This window comes from Ascaphus truei, unplaced genomic scaffold, assembly GCF_040206685.1.
Source record: "Ascaphus truei isolate aAscTru1 unplaced genomic scaffold, aAscTru1.hap1 HAP1_SCAFFOLD_2503, whole genome shotgun sequence".
Taxonomy (NCBI): Eukaryota; Metazoa; Chordata; class Amphibia; order Anura; family Ascaphidae; genus Ascaphus; species Ascaphus truei.
In genome coordinates, this window is record NW_027455433.1 from 10,779 (window position 1) to 27,368 (window position 16,590).

At 53.2% G+C, this 16,590-nt stretch overlaps 1 protein-coding gene across 1 annotated transcript; it reads right to left on the reverse strand.

Moving 5' to 3' along the window:
* Window positions 1–9,513: 9,513 nt before the first annotated feature.
* Window positions 9,514–16,113, reverse strand: LOC142481317 (phospholipase A2, minor isoenzyme-like). Its single transcript, XM_075582777.1, has 4 exons — window positions 15,994–16,113; window positions 12,707–12,866; window positions 11,683–11,810; window positions 9,514–9,799 (listed from the first exon to the last, which is right to left on the reverse strand). Exons 1-4 carry the CDS (start codon window positions 16,031–16,033, stop codon window positions 9,678–9,680), a joined length of 450 nt encoding a protein of 149 aa, XP_075438892.1. The 5' UTR covers window positions 16,034–16,113; the 3' UTR covers window positions 9,514–9,677.
* Window positions 16,114–16,590: the final 477 nt, after the last annotated feature.

Below are 16,590 nucleotides of genomic sequence, written 5' to 3' on the forward strand. Positions count from 1 at the left end.
TGACGTCACCACGCTCACGCCGGAGCAACGCGAGATACACGCGGCTACTGGCAAGGACTACCAGGGACTGCTGTTTGCTGCTGGACAGCCGGGTCGGGCGTTCCCATTGATTTTAGAACTCACAGCTTTTGTGATTATATTTCTATGCGAGTGTTGGAGGAATTATTAAAAGATTTTTTTAGATATTGCGCAGTCCTCTGTCCCTTCTTATCCCTGGTTCTAGATATACATACAGGAGTACGGGAACAGACACAGGAGACATCACCCTGAGGAAGAGAATTTATCTGGGTCCATCCGGAGAAGGTGCACCACGTGGGGTTCGTGTCAGCCTAAAAGCGTCTGGATTTGGAAGATTACAGATTCTCTCCACTGCATGCTGCCCACTTTGCATCTAGTAAGTAGGCATTTGTTGAAGCTAAACATGGGGGAATTTCATTGCTGAAAAAACAATACTGCGCAATGTTTTGTCCATGGTTTTTGTCACACATCACAGGATAACAGCCTGCAGCAGAAAGAAAATAAAAACCCCTTTCTTTTTTCTACATATCTTGGGAACTGAGTTCAATATCATTCAACATCTGAAAGAAAGGACTCCACTCTCATCGTATACTGTATATCCTTTATTCATTGATTTTGTATTGTTTTATCACTGTATATTCACGATGATCTTTGTACACTTTGCGCCAGGTTGTTTTCTATATTTGTATTTTCATATTGGTTTGGGGCATTCTAGAGATAATTCCCCCAATAGATTACCAGGCTGCGTCTTTAAATCACATTCACTATCATTGTGCACAGCACTGTTTATCAATAGGTCTAGCGCTGATTTTAGTTATATTGTTTTCACCATTACGGATATGCCTGCTTCAGCACCAAGAGTGCAGTCGTTGACTGAGCCACTGATTGAGCCACCTGTGCTGAAGCAGGGGTATCCTTAATACCTGGCCCGGTGGTGGCCCTTGAGGACTGGAGTTGGCCGCCCCCCTGCCTTGGAGAGACAATGACTCAGCGTGCCTTCGGGAACGTGTCACAGGCGTAGGTTCTGGGAGAAGCGTGTTTCACAAGCAAGGTGTGTGACCTCCTCCCTGTGCTGCTCCACTTACCGGATAACTGGGGGGGAAGTGCCGGCGTTAACCCTTCCAATGCCAGATCATTTAGGTAACCTCTTCAACGCCAGGCAGGCATTCAGTCTAATGGAAACATGAGATCTTCCACCATTTGGGGCACCTTCTGCAGGCCCCTCCGTGCAGTGAAGGACCTGTGTGTCGCCTTGACTGGACATCTTCATCTCTTCCTGCAGGACTTGGCCCCCAGGACAGGACTGAAGTCTGATACTGTCACCTCACATCTCCCTGTTATACCGCTCCACTGACGGCAGGGACCCCCCAGCTCCCTGTTGTATGTATGTATGTGTGTATGTCTTTATTTATACAGCGCCATTAATGTACATAGCGCTTCACAGCAGTAATACACGTGACAATCATATAAATAACAAATAATACAAATAACACATTATAGGAATAAGTGCTTCAGACATAAAAGTAACATTTCGGAAGAGGAGTCCCTGCCCCGAAGAGGTTACAATCCCTGTTATACCGCCCCGCTGAGTGCAGGGACCCCCAGCTCTCTGTTATACTGCCTGCTGAGTGCAGGGACCCCCCGCTCCCTGTTATACCGCCTCGCTGAGTGCAGGGACCCCCAGCTCCCTGTTATACCGCCTCGCTGAGTGCAGGGACCCCCAGCTCCTTGTTATACCGCCCCGCTGAGTACAGGGACCCCCAGCTCCCTGTTATTCCGCCCCGCTGAGTGCAGGGACCCCCAGCTCCCTGTTATACCGCCCCGCTGAGTGCAGAGTCCCCCAGCTCCCTGTTATACCGCCCCGCTGAGTACAGGGACCCCCAGCTCCCTGTTATACCACCTCGCTGAGTACAGGGACCCCCAGCTCTTGTTATACCGCCCGCTGAGTACAGGGTCCCCAGCTCCCTGTTATACCGCCCCACTGAGTGCAGGTACCCCCAGCTCCTTGTTATACCGCCCCGCTGAGTACAGGGACCCCCAGCTCCCTGTTATACCGCCTCGCTTAGTACAGGGACCCCCAGCTCTTGTTATACCGCCCGCTGAGTACAGGGACCCCCAGCTCCCTGTTATACCGCCCCACTGAGTGCAGGGACCCCCAGCTCCTTGTTATACCGCCCCGCTGAGTGCAGGGACCCCCAGCTCCTTGTTATACCGCCCCACTGAGTACAGGGACCCCCAGCTCCCTGTTATACCGCCCCGCTGAGTGCAGAGTCCCCCAGCTCCCTGTTATACCGCCTCGCTGAGTGCAGGGACCCCCAGCTCCTTGTTATACCGCCCCACTGAGTACAGGGACCCCCAGCTCCCTGTTATACCGCCCCGCTGAGTGCAGAGTCCCCCAGCTCCCTGTTATACCGCCTCGCTGAGTACAGGGACCCCCAGCTCCTTGTTATACCGCCCCACTGAGTACAGGGACCCCCAGCTCCCTGTTATACCGCCTCGCTGAGTACAGGGACCCCCAGCTCCTTGTTATACCGCCCCACTGAGTACAGGGACCCCCAGCTCCCTGTTATACCGCCTCGCTGAGTGCAGGGACCCCCAGCTCCTTGTTATACCGCCCCACTGAGTGCAGGGACCCCCAGCTCCTTGTTATACCGCCCCGCTGAGTGCAGAGTCCCCCAGCTCCCTGTTATACCGCCCCGCTGAGTGCAGGGACCCCCAGCTCCTTGTTATACCGCCCGACTGAGTGCAGGGACCCCCAGCTCCCTGTTATACCGCCTCGCTGAGTACAGGGACCCCCAGCTCCTTGTTATACCGCCCCGCTGAGTACAGGGACCCCCAGCTCCCTGTTATACCGCCCCACTGAGTGCAGGGACCCCCAGCTCCTTGTTATATCACCCCGCTGAGTGCAGGGACCCCCAGCTCCCTGTTATACCGCCTCGCTGAGTACAGGGACCCCCAGCTCCTTGTTATACCGCCTCGCTGAGTACAGGGACCCCCAGCTCCCTGTTATACCGCCCCACTGAGTGCAGGGACCCCCAGCTCCTTGTTATACCGCCCCGCTGTGTGCAGGGACCACCGGCTCCATTATACCGTCTCGCTGAGTACAGGGACCCCCAGCTCCTTGTTATATCGCCCCGCTGAGTGCAGGGACCCCCAGCTCCCTGTTATACCGCCTCGCTGAGTACAGGGAGCCCCAGCTCCTTGTTATACCGCCCCGCTGAGTGCAGGGACCCCCAGCTCCCTGTTATATCGCCCCGCTGAGTGCAGGGACCCCCAGCTCCCTGTTATAGGGCCCCGCTGAGTGCAGGGACCCCCAGCTCCTTGTTATACCGCCCGACTGAGTGCAGGGACCCCCAGCTCCCTGTTATACCGCCTCGCTGAGTACAGGGACCCCCAGCTCCTTGTTATATCGCCCCGCTGAGTGCAGGGACCCCCAGCTCCCTGTTATACCGCCTCGCTGAGTACAGGGACCCCCAGCTCCTTGTTATACCGCCTCGCTGAGTACAGGGACCCCCAGCTCCCTGTTATACCGCCCCACTGAGTGCAGGGACCCCCAGCTCCTTGTTATACCGCCCCGCTGTGTGCATGGACCACCGGCTCCATTATACCGTCTCGCTGATTACGGGAACCCCCAGCTCCTTGTTATATCGCCCCGCTGAGTGCAGGGACCCCCAGCTCCCTGTTATACCGCCTCGCTGAGTACAGGGACCCCCAGCTCCTTGTTATACCGCCACGCTGAGTGCAGGGACCCCCAGCTCCCTGTTATATCGCCCCGCTGAGTGCAGGGACCCCCAGCTCCCTGTTATACCGCCCCGCTGAGTGCAGGGACCCCCAGCTCCTTGTTATACCGCCCCACTGAGTGCAGGGACCCCCAGCTCCCTGTTATACCGCCTCGCTGAGTACAGGGACCCCCAGCTCTCTGTTATACCGCCCCACTGAGTGCAGGGACCCCCAGCTCCCTGTTATACCGCCTCGCTGAGTACAGGGACCCCCAGCTCCTTGTTATACCGCCCCGCTGAGTACAGGGACCCCCAGCTCCCTGTTATACCGCCCCACTGAGTGCAGGGACCCCCAGCTCCTTGTTATATCGCCCCGCTGAGTGCAGGGACCCCCAGCTCCCTATTATACCGCCTCGCTGAGTACAGGGACCCCCAGCTCCTTGTTATACCGCCTCGCTGAGTACAGGGACCCCCAGCTCCTTGTTATACCGCCCCACTGAGTGCAGGGACCCCCAGCTCCCTGTTATACCGCCCCGCTGAGTGCAGGGACCCCCAGCTCCCTGTTATACCGCCCCACTGAGTACAGGGACCCCCAGCTCTCTGTTATATCGCCCCGCTGAGTGCAGGGAACCCCAGCTCCCTGTTATATCGCCCCGCTGGGTGCAGGGACCCCCAGCTCCCTGTTATACCGCCTCGCTGAGTACAGGGACCCCCAGCTCCTTGTTATACCGCCCCACTGAGTACAGGGACCCCCAGCTCCTTGTTATACCGCCCCGCTGAGTGCAGAGTCCCCCAGCTCCCTGTTATACCGCCCCGCTGAGTGCAGGGACCCCCAGCTCCTTGTTATACCGGCCCGCTGAGTGCAGGGTCCCCCAGCTCCCTGTTATACCGCCCCGCTGAGTGCAGGGTCCCCCAGCTCCCTGTTATACCACCCCGCTGAGTGCAGGGACCCCCAGCTCCTTGTTATACCGCCTCGCTGAGTGCAGGGACCCCCAGCTCCTTGTTATACCGCCTCGCTGAGTGCAGGGACCCCCATCTCTCTGTTATACCGCCCCGCTGAATGCAGAGTCCCCCAGCTCCCTGTTATACCGCCCCGCTGAGTGCAGGGACCCCCAGCTCCTTGTTATACCACCTCGCTGAGTGCAGGGACCCCCAGCTCCCTGTTATACCGCCTCGCTGAGTACAGGGACCCCCAGCTCCCTGTTATACCGCCCCACTGAGTGCAGGGACCCCCAGCTCCTTGTTATACCGCCCCACTGAGTGCAGGGACCCCCAGCAAACTGTTATACCGCCTCGCTGAGTACATGGACCCCCAGCTCCCTGTTATACCGCCCCACTGAGTGCAGGGACCCCCAGCTCCTTGTTATAGCGCCCCGCTGTGTGCAGGGACCCCCAGCTCCATTATACTGCCCAGCTGAGTGCAGGGACCCCCAGCTCCTTGTTATACCGCCCCCTGAGTGCAGGGACCCCCAGCTTGTTATTCCGCCCCCTGAGTGCAGAGACCCCCAGCACCTTGTTATACCGCTTCGCTGTGTGCAGGGACCCCCAGCTCCTTGTTATACCACCCCGCTGAGTGCAGGGACCCCCAAATCCCTGTTATACCGCCCGCTGACTGTAGGGACCCCCAAATCCCTGTTATACCGCTCGCTGACTGTAGGGACCCCCAGCAGTCACTAACACAAGCTGTGTACGCTCCGTATCCGGTCATTAGATGCCCAAGTCCATTTTAGAAACACATGTTGCATGTGCAGTAAAGTAAAAGCACTCGGCAATGTCACAGTTTATCTGTGTTGTTTCATAAAGCTGTGCTGTGTCTGAGCGAGTGAAGTGACCGCAGCGATCACACAAAATATAATGTCTTCTCAGGGTCCCCTGTGTCACATCGCAGCCACAGTTCCGTGGCTGCCGGGATGAGGCCGGGTGTAAATCAGTAGGAATCCCACCCTCAGCCACATCCACTCTGTGTCCTCCCTAAGCAATGCCTCCATCTCCCTGTTACCTGCTGCGTGTAATTGGGTAATACGATTAATACTGTTTCTCATCACATTTCCCATATGGAGACTGCTGTGCAGGTCAGATCTCTATAAATGTGCTGCCAGGAATCTCGGATGGATTCCACCCCAGAGGTGGCTGCACGACACTTTCACTGGCAGTGTGTGGGTGTCATGTAGCTGTCCTTTCTGTGTCACAGGTCCCGGGGAGGCTGCACACTCAGCACAGTCTGATTCACACCAACAGCTGTGATCTTCAGTCACATGTGAGGTTTCCTCTACCCACTACTCCTGTGCCTCGCTGCATCACCCGCACTGCAACTTCTGCGCCTCTCGCTGCATCACCCGCACTGCAACTTCTGCGCCTCTCGCTGCATCACCCGCACTGCAACTTCTGCACCTCTCGCTGCATCAACGTCACTGCAACTTCTGCACCTCTCACTGCAACTTCTGCGCCTCTCACTGCATCACACGCAGTGCAACTTCTGCGCCTCTCACTGAACTTCTGCGCCTCTCACTGCATCACACGCACTGCACCTTCTGCGCCTCTCACTGCAACTTCTGCGCCTCTCACTGCATCACACGCACTGCAACTTCTGCGCCTCTCACTGCATCACACGCACTGCAACTTCTGCGCCTCTCACTGCATCACACGCACTGCACCTTCTGCGCCTCTCACTGAACTTCTGCGCCTCTCACTACATCACCGCACTGCAACTTCTGCGCCTCTCACAGCAACTTCTGCGCCTCTCACTGCATCACACGCACTGCACCTTCTGCGCCTCTCACTGAACTTCTGCGCCTCTCACTACATCACCGCACTGCAACTTCTGCGCCTCTCACAGCAACTTCTGCACCTCTCGCTGCATCACCCGCGCTGCATCAACGTCACTGCAACTTCTGCACCTCTCACTGCAACTTCTGCGCCTCTCACTGCATCACACGCACTGCAACTTCTGCGCCTCTCACTGCAACTTCTGCGCCTCTCACTGCATCACACGCACTGCACCTTCTGCGCCTCTCACTGCAACTTCTGCGCCTCTCACTGCATCACACGCACTGCAACTTCTGCGCCTCTCACTGCATCACACGCACTGCAACTTCTGCGCCTCTCACTGAACTTCTGCGCCTCTCACTACATCACCGCACTGCAACTTCTGCGCCTCTCACAGCACCTTCTGCACCTCTCGCTGCATCACCCGCGCTGCATCAACGTCACTGCAACTTCTGCACCTCTCACTGCAACTTCTGCGCCTCTCACTGCATCACACGCACTGCAACTTCTGCGCCTCTCACTGCAACTTCTGCGCCTCTCACTGCATCACACGCACTGCACCTTCTGCGCCTCTCACTGCAACTTCTGCGCCTCTCACTGCATCACACGCACTGCAACTTCTGCGCCTCTCACTGCATCACACGCACTGCAACTTCTGCGCCTCTCACTTCATCACCGCACTGCACCTTCTGCGCCTCTCACTGAACTTCTGCGCCCCTCACTACATCACCGCACTGCAACTTCTGCGCCTCTCACTGCATCACACGCACTAGAACTTCTGCGCCTCTCACTGCATCACACGCAGTGCACCTTCTGCGCCTCTCACTGCAACTTCTGCGCCTCTCACTGCATCACACGCACTGCACCTTCTGCGCCTCTCACTGAACTTCTGCGCCTCTCACTACATCACCGCACTGCAACTTCTGCGCCTCTCACAGCAACTTCTGCGCCTCTCACTGAACTTCTGCGCCTCTCACTACATCACCGCACTGCAACTTCTGCGCCTCTCACAGCAACTTCTGCGCCTCTCACTGCATGACACGCAGTGCACCTTCTGCGCCTCTCACTGCAACTTCTGCGCCTCTCACTATATCACACGCACTGCACCTTCTGCACCTCTCGCTGCATCACCGCACTGCAACTTCTGCGCCTCTCACTGCAACTTCTGCGCCTCTCACTGCATCACACGCACTGCACCTTCTGCGCCTCTCACTGCAACGCACTGCAACTTCTGTGCCTCACTGCATCACCCGCACTGCAACTTCTGCGCCTCACTGCATCACACGCACTGCACCTTCTGCGCCTCTCACTGCAACTTCTGCACCTCTCACTGCAACTTCTGCACCTTTCGCTGCATCACACGCACTGCACCTTCTGCACCTCACTGCATCGCACGCACTGCACCTTTCATTGCGTCACCCGCACTGCATCTTCTGCACCTCAATACATCACACGCACTGAACCTTCTGCACCTCTCACTGCATCACGCGCACTGCACCTTCTGCACCTCTCACTGCATCACGCGCACTGCACCTTCTGCACCTCTCACTGCATCACGCGCTCTGCACCTTCGGCACCTCTCCCTGCATCACACGCTCTGCACCTTCGGCACCTCTCCCTGCATCACACGCTCTGCACCTTCGGCACCTCTCCCTGCATCACACGCTCTGCACCTTCGGCACCTCTCCCTGCATCACACGCTCTGCACCTGTTACTGCGTCATACGCACTACAACTTTTGTGCCTCTTACTGCGTCACACGCACTGCACCTTCTGCACCTCTGCATCACATGCACTGCACCCCATGCCGCAAACACTGTCAGGGTTAAAAAACAATATATATCCACACACACCAATAACACACACCAATAACAATCACACAATAACACAGTAACACACACCAATAACACAATCACACAATAATACAGTAACACACACCAATCACACAATAATACAGTAACACACACCAATCACACAATAACACATACCAGTAACACAATAACACAGTGACACACACCAATAACACAGTAACACATACCAGTAACACAATGACACACACCAATAACACAATAAAACTATATTCCAGGTGATTCCGCTGTGATTACCGAAGTACAGAACGTGGCAGGATTTACACTGAGACACGGACCCCCCAATCTCTGCACTAAACCCCGGCCAGCACCGGCCGGCCCTCGTTACACCGGGACAGGGGGTTACCTGGGGTTGGATTTTACCTTTACTGTAACAAACACTTCATTCCTTGTAGAGAAACCTGCTAAATAAAATGCTTGTGTTTCTTTATATTAATGTGTCTTTTCTGGTGATCGATCTCGCAGAATCTAAATCACCGCTAATTAATCACAAGGCAAACTCTCAGCCAGACGGGAATTAACCTCCTTTTTAGTCCTAAAGGAACGGTTATTGGGAAGCAGTGAAAGGGTTAACCCCATCGCAGCCAGGAGGGCCTGTAACTGACGCAGTGCATTGCAGAAACTCCTCGGGTGTGACACACGTCCTCAGATCGCCTCGGGCTCCTCTCCCTTATTCTTGGAAATGTGTTGGCGATAATACCTCGCTGCACGGGACATTATAGGCTCGTTACCCTACAGATTACGCCTCCCTGACATCAGACCCCAAGATATTAGCATAACCCCGCGACACGTGGACTTGGTATTGCACCCCTTGAGACTTGGTATTACACCCCTTGAGACTTGGTATTACACCCCTTGAGACTTGGTATTACACCCCTTGAGACTTGGTATTACACCCCTTGAGACTTGGTATTACACCCCTTGAGACTTGGTATTACACCCCTTGAGACTTGGTATTACACCCCTTGACACATACTGTCCTGACGTTCCTGTTACACAGGTGACAGCGAACAGCAGTTCTGCGTTTTCTATAGGTTTGTATACACGGCACCGAGGACAGTATGCTTTGCACTGTACGTGCTCTCTGATCACAAACCGTGACCTGCATCCATAAGGGAAACATTAGAAATGTGACTAGGAACATCATTCAATAAGATGATTTAATCATAGCGCGGATGTGCTACATGTAAGGTGTTTAGATAGAAGGTGCGGGGGGTGTATTAGTGATGGGGGATATTGACTGAGGGGCAGTGTGTCCCCGCGTTGTGCCGGTGTCCCCGCGTTGTCGCTGTCCCCGCGTTGTGGCATCACTGACAGTGCTTTTTCTTGTCCAGATTCTTGTATCCCTCGTTGTACGATGCTCTGGAGAAGCAGACCGCAGCGTTCCTGTCACACTCACAGATGTGCGCCTCACATGGCTTGTTCTTACCTGCGCAGGGTGGGAAACACAAACATTATCTGCCCTAAACACGACCGAACAGGGCATCGGTGCAGAACATACATACCCCACAGAACACACACAACAATAATAGCATTCTATCTCACTACTGAACGACTGAGTGTGAGTGTGTGTGTGTAACATAGTAGTAGATGGTACAACACGGTGTACAATATACGAGAACTGACCACAGAAGTTGTGAAAAAAGAAAATGTGTTTATTTAATCTATAAAAATACAAGATCTCCCATGGTGGACATGCCCAGTGGTGCAGAACTTTTGGGTGATGATCCAGAGTGTGGTGCTAGAGATTACGGAACTGAGGATTCCTCTGGACCCGCTGATCCTTGTGCTGGCCAAGCCAGTGGAAAATATCCCGTCCCCCATCCCGTCCCCCATGAAGAAACGGATCTCTTTCATTCTAACCGCGGCGAGATGTTCCTTAGCGGCGGCTTGGAAAAAGATTAAAGCTCCATCAAGAGGAACGGTGCACAAAAGAATAAACGAAGTTATGTACACGGAGAAGCTAACTGCCCAACTAAACCAAACCACGGATCAGTTCTACCGAACATGGGAGCCTTGGCTCAAAAAATAAGTAGGCAGTAGGAGAGTAAGTCCAGTACCAATCACTGTATTAAGTTCCCCCCCACCCTCTCCCTTTCCTCCCCCCCCCCCTCCTTCCAACTATACCCTTTTTCTATCTTATCTCACCTATCCACTTTAAGTTCACACCTGAGACTATGGAGCAGCAGCACACTGTTAAGAAACGACGTGAACAAAATAGATCCATATCCATAACTATGGATCTTAATACTGTATGGAAATATTTGATATGTGTAACACCTTTAATGTGAAGTTCCCTTGCAATGTAAAGATGTGTATGTCTCAAAAAATACAATAAAAAAAGATTGAAACAAAAAAATACAAGATCTCCCGACATTTCAGCCATACATGTTTATATTATTCATAGTTACTGTGTTCTCTATGTTATGGGATCAATATATGGTTTGTATTTTCCACCTCCAGTGACAGATACATTTGAGTTAAACTGGCCTTGAAAACTCTCCTCTCTCTCCTCTCTCCCCCCTCTCTCTCTCTCTCTCCCTCTCTCATCGCTCTCTCTCCTCATGAATGATTTTTATGGGCAGCTTGAAACCATGACATTTTTAGTGATAAGATTCCTTTCCTGAGAAATCAGTGTGTTTAGTTAGCAAAACGCAAGTTAGCTAAGACAAGTGATTTATATCTCTTTGTTCTGAGGGTATAAGAATCAATTTGAATATAGCATAAGTCACTACCTTCTCAGATACTTTAAAGCAGCAGTTCAAGCAATATCCTACATGTGTATTCTTTTAAATAAATCTGTTCTGTACTTTGAGAAAATACTTGTAGCATTTAAAAAAATGTTTAGAAACATTAAACATGTCTTTAAATGTACGAAGCATTCCCAAAGTGACAGCCCCCTTCCCCTTTTGATAGGCTCTGGCTCTTGAGCCCCACCCTCTCCCTAGCAGTGAACCATAGTAACTGCCCAGTCAATCATATTCCAGAACTACATTTCCCATAATGCTGAATTAAATAACCCTGAGCAAAGCAGTTAATTACAGAACGGCTCGATCTGCAGCTTACCTAATCACTTGTCAGTGTGCACATTGTATTGATGCACATATTGAATGGGAATTTTTTTTATTATATATATATAACGGCAGCTTGAACTGCAGCTTTAAACTGAGCTGATGTATATAGTATGCTGTATCTTTGCTGACGCTGATTTTAACTGGAATCCTGATTCCTGAGTATTATATCACAAAGGCTTTTCTAACACTCTCCACAACATCAGGAACCACCCCAGTGACTTAAGACAATAGCTCTTACTGCTGCACGTGGGTAAGTTATCAGTGCAGGTGTACGTGTATATCTCTGTATACGGATTGTCAAAGATCGGGATGCAGTCCTCCAGCTGCTTGCTGGCACCGTAGCAGTTATCGTGTGTCTGACAGCACCTGGAAAACAACAAGCAGAGATCTGTGGGTGAGTTCTTATTAGACACAAGAGGGGGAGGAACACAGCCAGGCACACGGTCTTGCAACTGCTATTGAACCACCCCTTTTGCAAGACCGTGTGCCCGGCCTCTGTTATCTTTCTGGGGTGGTACAGGTTCTCCCTCATCTCCCCGAGCACCAGCAGATTCCCTTTATTGTTACGATCACTGTGTGCCTGTAATCCTCTCTGTATTCACTTATTAGGCACAAGGACACACGTCTAGGACCTTTCGCCTCCGCCGGCCGCTTCTCCCCCAAGGTAATGTATACCATAACCCCTGAACCCAGGGGGGGGGGGGGGGCAGCTCCAGTCCTCAAGGGCCACCAGCAGGCCAGGTATTAGGGCAATCCCTGATACAGCACAGGTGGCACAATCAGTGGCTCAGTCCCAACAGGTCAAGTGTTGAAGATATCCCAGCTTCAGCACAGGTGGCTCAATCAGTGGCTCAGTCTTCGGCCACGGAGGACTGGAGTTACCCACCCTGGCCCTAACCTTAACCCCTAATGCTAACGCTCATCACCTGAACGGCAGTGATGTTATTACAGCAAATAGTGTCCCATGTCCCAGCTGGTTGTACAGATGTAGCCAGACTTATTGTGTCGCGGGGCTGGGGACAGTTGAGCGCCATGGAGCAGCCGGGGGTCCGTACCTCTGGATGGGACCCCCGCAGTGTTAATACTTCGGTGCGGGGGCCGCGCCTGGCAGCTGCCCCAGAGGACAGTAAGCTTTGCTACATCTGCAGCCGTATCCAGCGTGTGAAATAATCATTCGCTGGACAATTCCCAGCAGCGTTATTTAATTAATTGTAATCTTGGGGGAGGGGGGGGGGTACGGTGAAGGGGTTAAATGAACCTACGTGTCCAAGTCATCCATGGGTTTCCCGGAGCCCCCCAGCCCGCAGTAGCAGCCGTATTGGTTGAACTCGCTCACAGGTTTGCTGTCGGGCATTGCGCATTTAATCATTTGTCGGAACTGCAAAAGATTCCTTGACTGAGGTCGCGCAGAGACTGCGCTGACTGTGGAGGAGAGAGACGCAGTGTTACCGGAGGAAAGAGACTGCGATGACTGCGGAGGAGAGAGACGCAGTGTTACAGGAGGAGAGACGCAGCGTTACAGGAGGAGAGAGACGCAGTGTTACAGGAGGAGAGAGACGCAGTGTTACAGGGGGAGAGAGACTGCGCTGACTGCAGAGGAGAGAGATGCAGTGTTACCGGAGGAGAGAGACTGCGCTGACTGCGGAGGAGAGAGACGCAGTGTTACCGGAGGAAAGAGACTGCGCTGACTGCGGAGGAGAGAGACGCAGTGTTACAGGAGGAGAGACGCAGTGTTACAGGAGGAGAGACGCAGCGTTACAGGAGGAGAGAGACGCGGCGTTACAGGAGGAGAGAGACGCAGTGTTACAGGAGGAGAGAGACGCAGTGTTACAGGAGGAGAGAGACGCAGTGTTACAGGAGGAGAGGGACTGCGCTGACTGCAGAGGAGAGAGATGCAGTGTTACCGGAGGAGAGAGACTGCGCTGACTGCGGAGGAGAGAGACGCAGTGTTACCGGAGGAAAGAGACTGCGCTGACTGCGGAGGAGAGAGACGCAGTGTTACCGGAGGAAAGAGACTGCGATGACTGCGGAGGAGAGAGACGCAGTGTTACAGGAGGAGAGACGCAGCGTTACAGGAGGAGAGAGACGCGGCGTTACAGGAGGAGAGAGACGCAGTGTTACAGGAGGAGAGAGACGCAGTGTTACAGGAGGAGAGAGACGCAGTGTTACAGGAGGAGAGGGACTGCGCTGACTGCAGAGGAGAGAGATGCAGTGTTACCGGAGGAGAGAGACTGCGCTGACTGTGGAGGAGAGAGACGCAGTGTTACCGGAGGAAAGAGACTGCACTGACTGCGGAGGAGAGAGACGCAGTGTTACAGGGGGAGAGACGCAGCGTTACAGGAGGAGAGAGACGCAGTGTTACAGGAGGAGAGAGACGCAGTGTTACAGGGGGAGAGAGACTGCGCTGACTGCAGAGGAGAGAGATGCAGTGTTACCGGAGGAGAGAGACTGCGCTGACTGCGGAGGAGAGAGACGCAGTGTTACCGGAGGAAAGAGACTGCGCTGACTGCGGAGGAGAGAGACGCAGTGTTACAGGAGGAGAGACGCAGTGTTACAGGAGGAGAGACGCAGCGTTACAGGAGGAGAGAGACGCGGCGTTACAGGAGGAGAGAGACGCAGTGTTACAGGAGGAGAGAGACGCAGTGTTACAGGAGGAGAGAGACGCAGTGTTACAGGAGGAGAGGGACTGCGCTGACTGCAGAGGAGAGAGATGCAGTGTTACCGGAGGAGAGAGACTGCGCTGACTGCGGAGGAGAGAGACGCAGTGTTACCGGAGGAAAGAGACTGCGCTGACTGCGGAGGAGAGAGACGCAGTGTTACCGGAGGAAAGAGACTGCGATGACTGCGGAGGAGAGAGACGCAGTGTTACAGGAGGAGAGACGCAGCGTTACAGGAGGAGAGAGACGCGGCGTTACAGGAGGAGAGAGACGCAGTGTTACAGGAGGAGAGAGACGCAGTGTTACAGGAGGAGAGAGACGCAGTGTTACAGGAGGAGAGGGACTGCGCTGACTGCAGAGGAGAGAGATGCAGTGTTACCGGAGGAGAGAGACTGCGCTGACTGTGGAGGAGAGAGACGCAGTGTTACCGGAGGAAAGAGACTGCACTGACTGCGGAGGAGAGAGACGCAGTGTTACAGGGGGAGAGAGACGCAGCATTATAGGAGGAGAGAGACGCAGCGTTACAGGAGGAGAGAGACTGCGCTGACTGTGGAGGAGAGAGATGCAGTGTTACCGGAGGAGAGAGACTGCGCTGACTGTGGAGGAGAGAGACGCAGTGTTACCGGAGGAAAGAGACTGCGCTGACTGCGGAGGAGAGAGACGCAGTGTTACAGGGGGAGAGAGACGCAGCGTTACAGGAGGAGAGAGACGCAGTGTTACAGGGGGAGAGAGACGCAGCGTTACGGGGAGAGAGACGCAGCGTTACAGGGGGAGAGAGACGCAGCGTTACAGGAGGAGAGAGACGCAGCGTTACAGGGGGAGAGAGACGCAGCGTTACAGGGGGAGAGAGACGCAGCGTTACAGGAGGAGAGAGACGCAGCGTTACAGGGGGAGAGACGCGGCGTTACATGACAGGAGGAGAGAACGGCATGTAGTTATCATGCTACAGAATGGGATGTAGTTAATAACATGCTACAGAATACCTATTTAATTAACATGTATTTCGAAAAAGCAACTTAACTACTACTTAATTACTTAATTACTGAATCGCCATTCAATGAAGGTTGCAAAATAACCAATTAACATGTTCTAGAATGTAGAATAACTAATTAGCGTGTTATTGAATAACCAATTAACTAACGTGTTATAGAATAACTCTCTACACCTTTTGTATCTAAAGCCCTCATCCGCCTTAACCCTTTCTCACTGACTGCCCCACACCTCTGGAATGCCCTTCCCCTCAATACCCGACTAGCACCCTCTCTATCCACCTGAAAACACACCTGCTTAAAGAAGCATATGAGTAGCACCGTGGATAATACTATACACCGGATACACAAAGCTTGGCCCCCTGCAGACGCACTTACCTCCTACTGTCTCTGTACGTTCTTACCTACCAATTAGATTGTAAGCTCTTCGGGGCAGGGATTCCTCTGAAGCGCTTCTCCCCTTTGTGTTGTTTGTATTATTTGCTATTTATATGATTGTCACGTGTGTTACTGCTGTGACTATGTACATTAATGGCGCTATATAAATAAAGACATACAATACATAACCAATGAACGTGTTACAGAATGAACGTTCAACAAACATCCACTGCTCCTGAACTTTTCCGACTTATTCTGAACTCTGCCGTTTCCTACTTAAGTAGAAAATAAAAAGAGCAATAATATTTGCCGGGATAATTAAAGATGGCCGTATTTTTGGTGTCTAAGAATTACGCCTGTGCTAGAATTTCAGCACAATACTTGAGCATTAGGAAAAGGGGAACATCTCTCATCCATACTGAGCGGGCAGTGATTTGAATTTGGTTGAGGGAACGGTTCTCAGGGAGAAAGTAGACACCCGTTACTCCGGTCACCTAGTTATTGGTATTGCAGCAGATTGCTTACCAGTCAGCAGGAGCAGCAGTGCCGCGCGTGTCCCTGGCATCGTGGTGATGGAATGAAGGCTCCACCATGGGAAATCTCCGTCTTATGTCAGCCGGTGACCTTGGCACCCACCCAGGGAACAGGGCGTGCTCTCCAGCGCTAAACAAATGGGCGATTCTCAGCAGGGCGAGTAGGTGGGCAGACCTGGCAGGGGTGCACGGGACACCTGCTCTCGTTTGGCCAGGATAGATCCGTGTCGTAACCCCTTTACTGCCAGAGGGGACAGTGAAGCAATAACCTGCCATGTGCCGGCGCTCTGGGCTTTGGAGAAAGCACTCAGCCCTGTAACATCTCACCTGCTGTTTTCTACATCTGTTTCACAATAGTTTACCTTGAGCCTGAAATCCTACACCCCCGAGATATCAGCGGGCGTGTAAGGGTTTCAGTCCTGACGGAGACAAACAGATCGGAGACAGAATATCACAGTGGCTCCCAAGAGATCGGAACGGGCTTCCTCTGGGTGAGGGGTGTAAGGACCTTCGATAAATGGATCAAATAGAGAAATGATCACAAATGCAGACGCAGTGCCAACCCTGTGCAGCAAACAATGTGTTATCC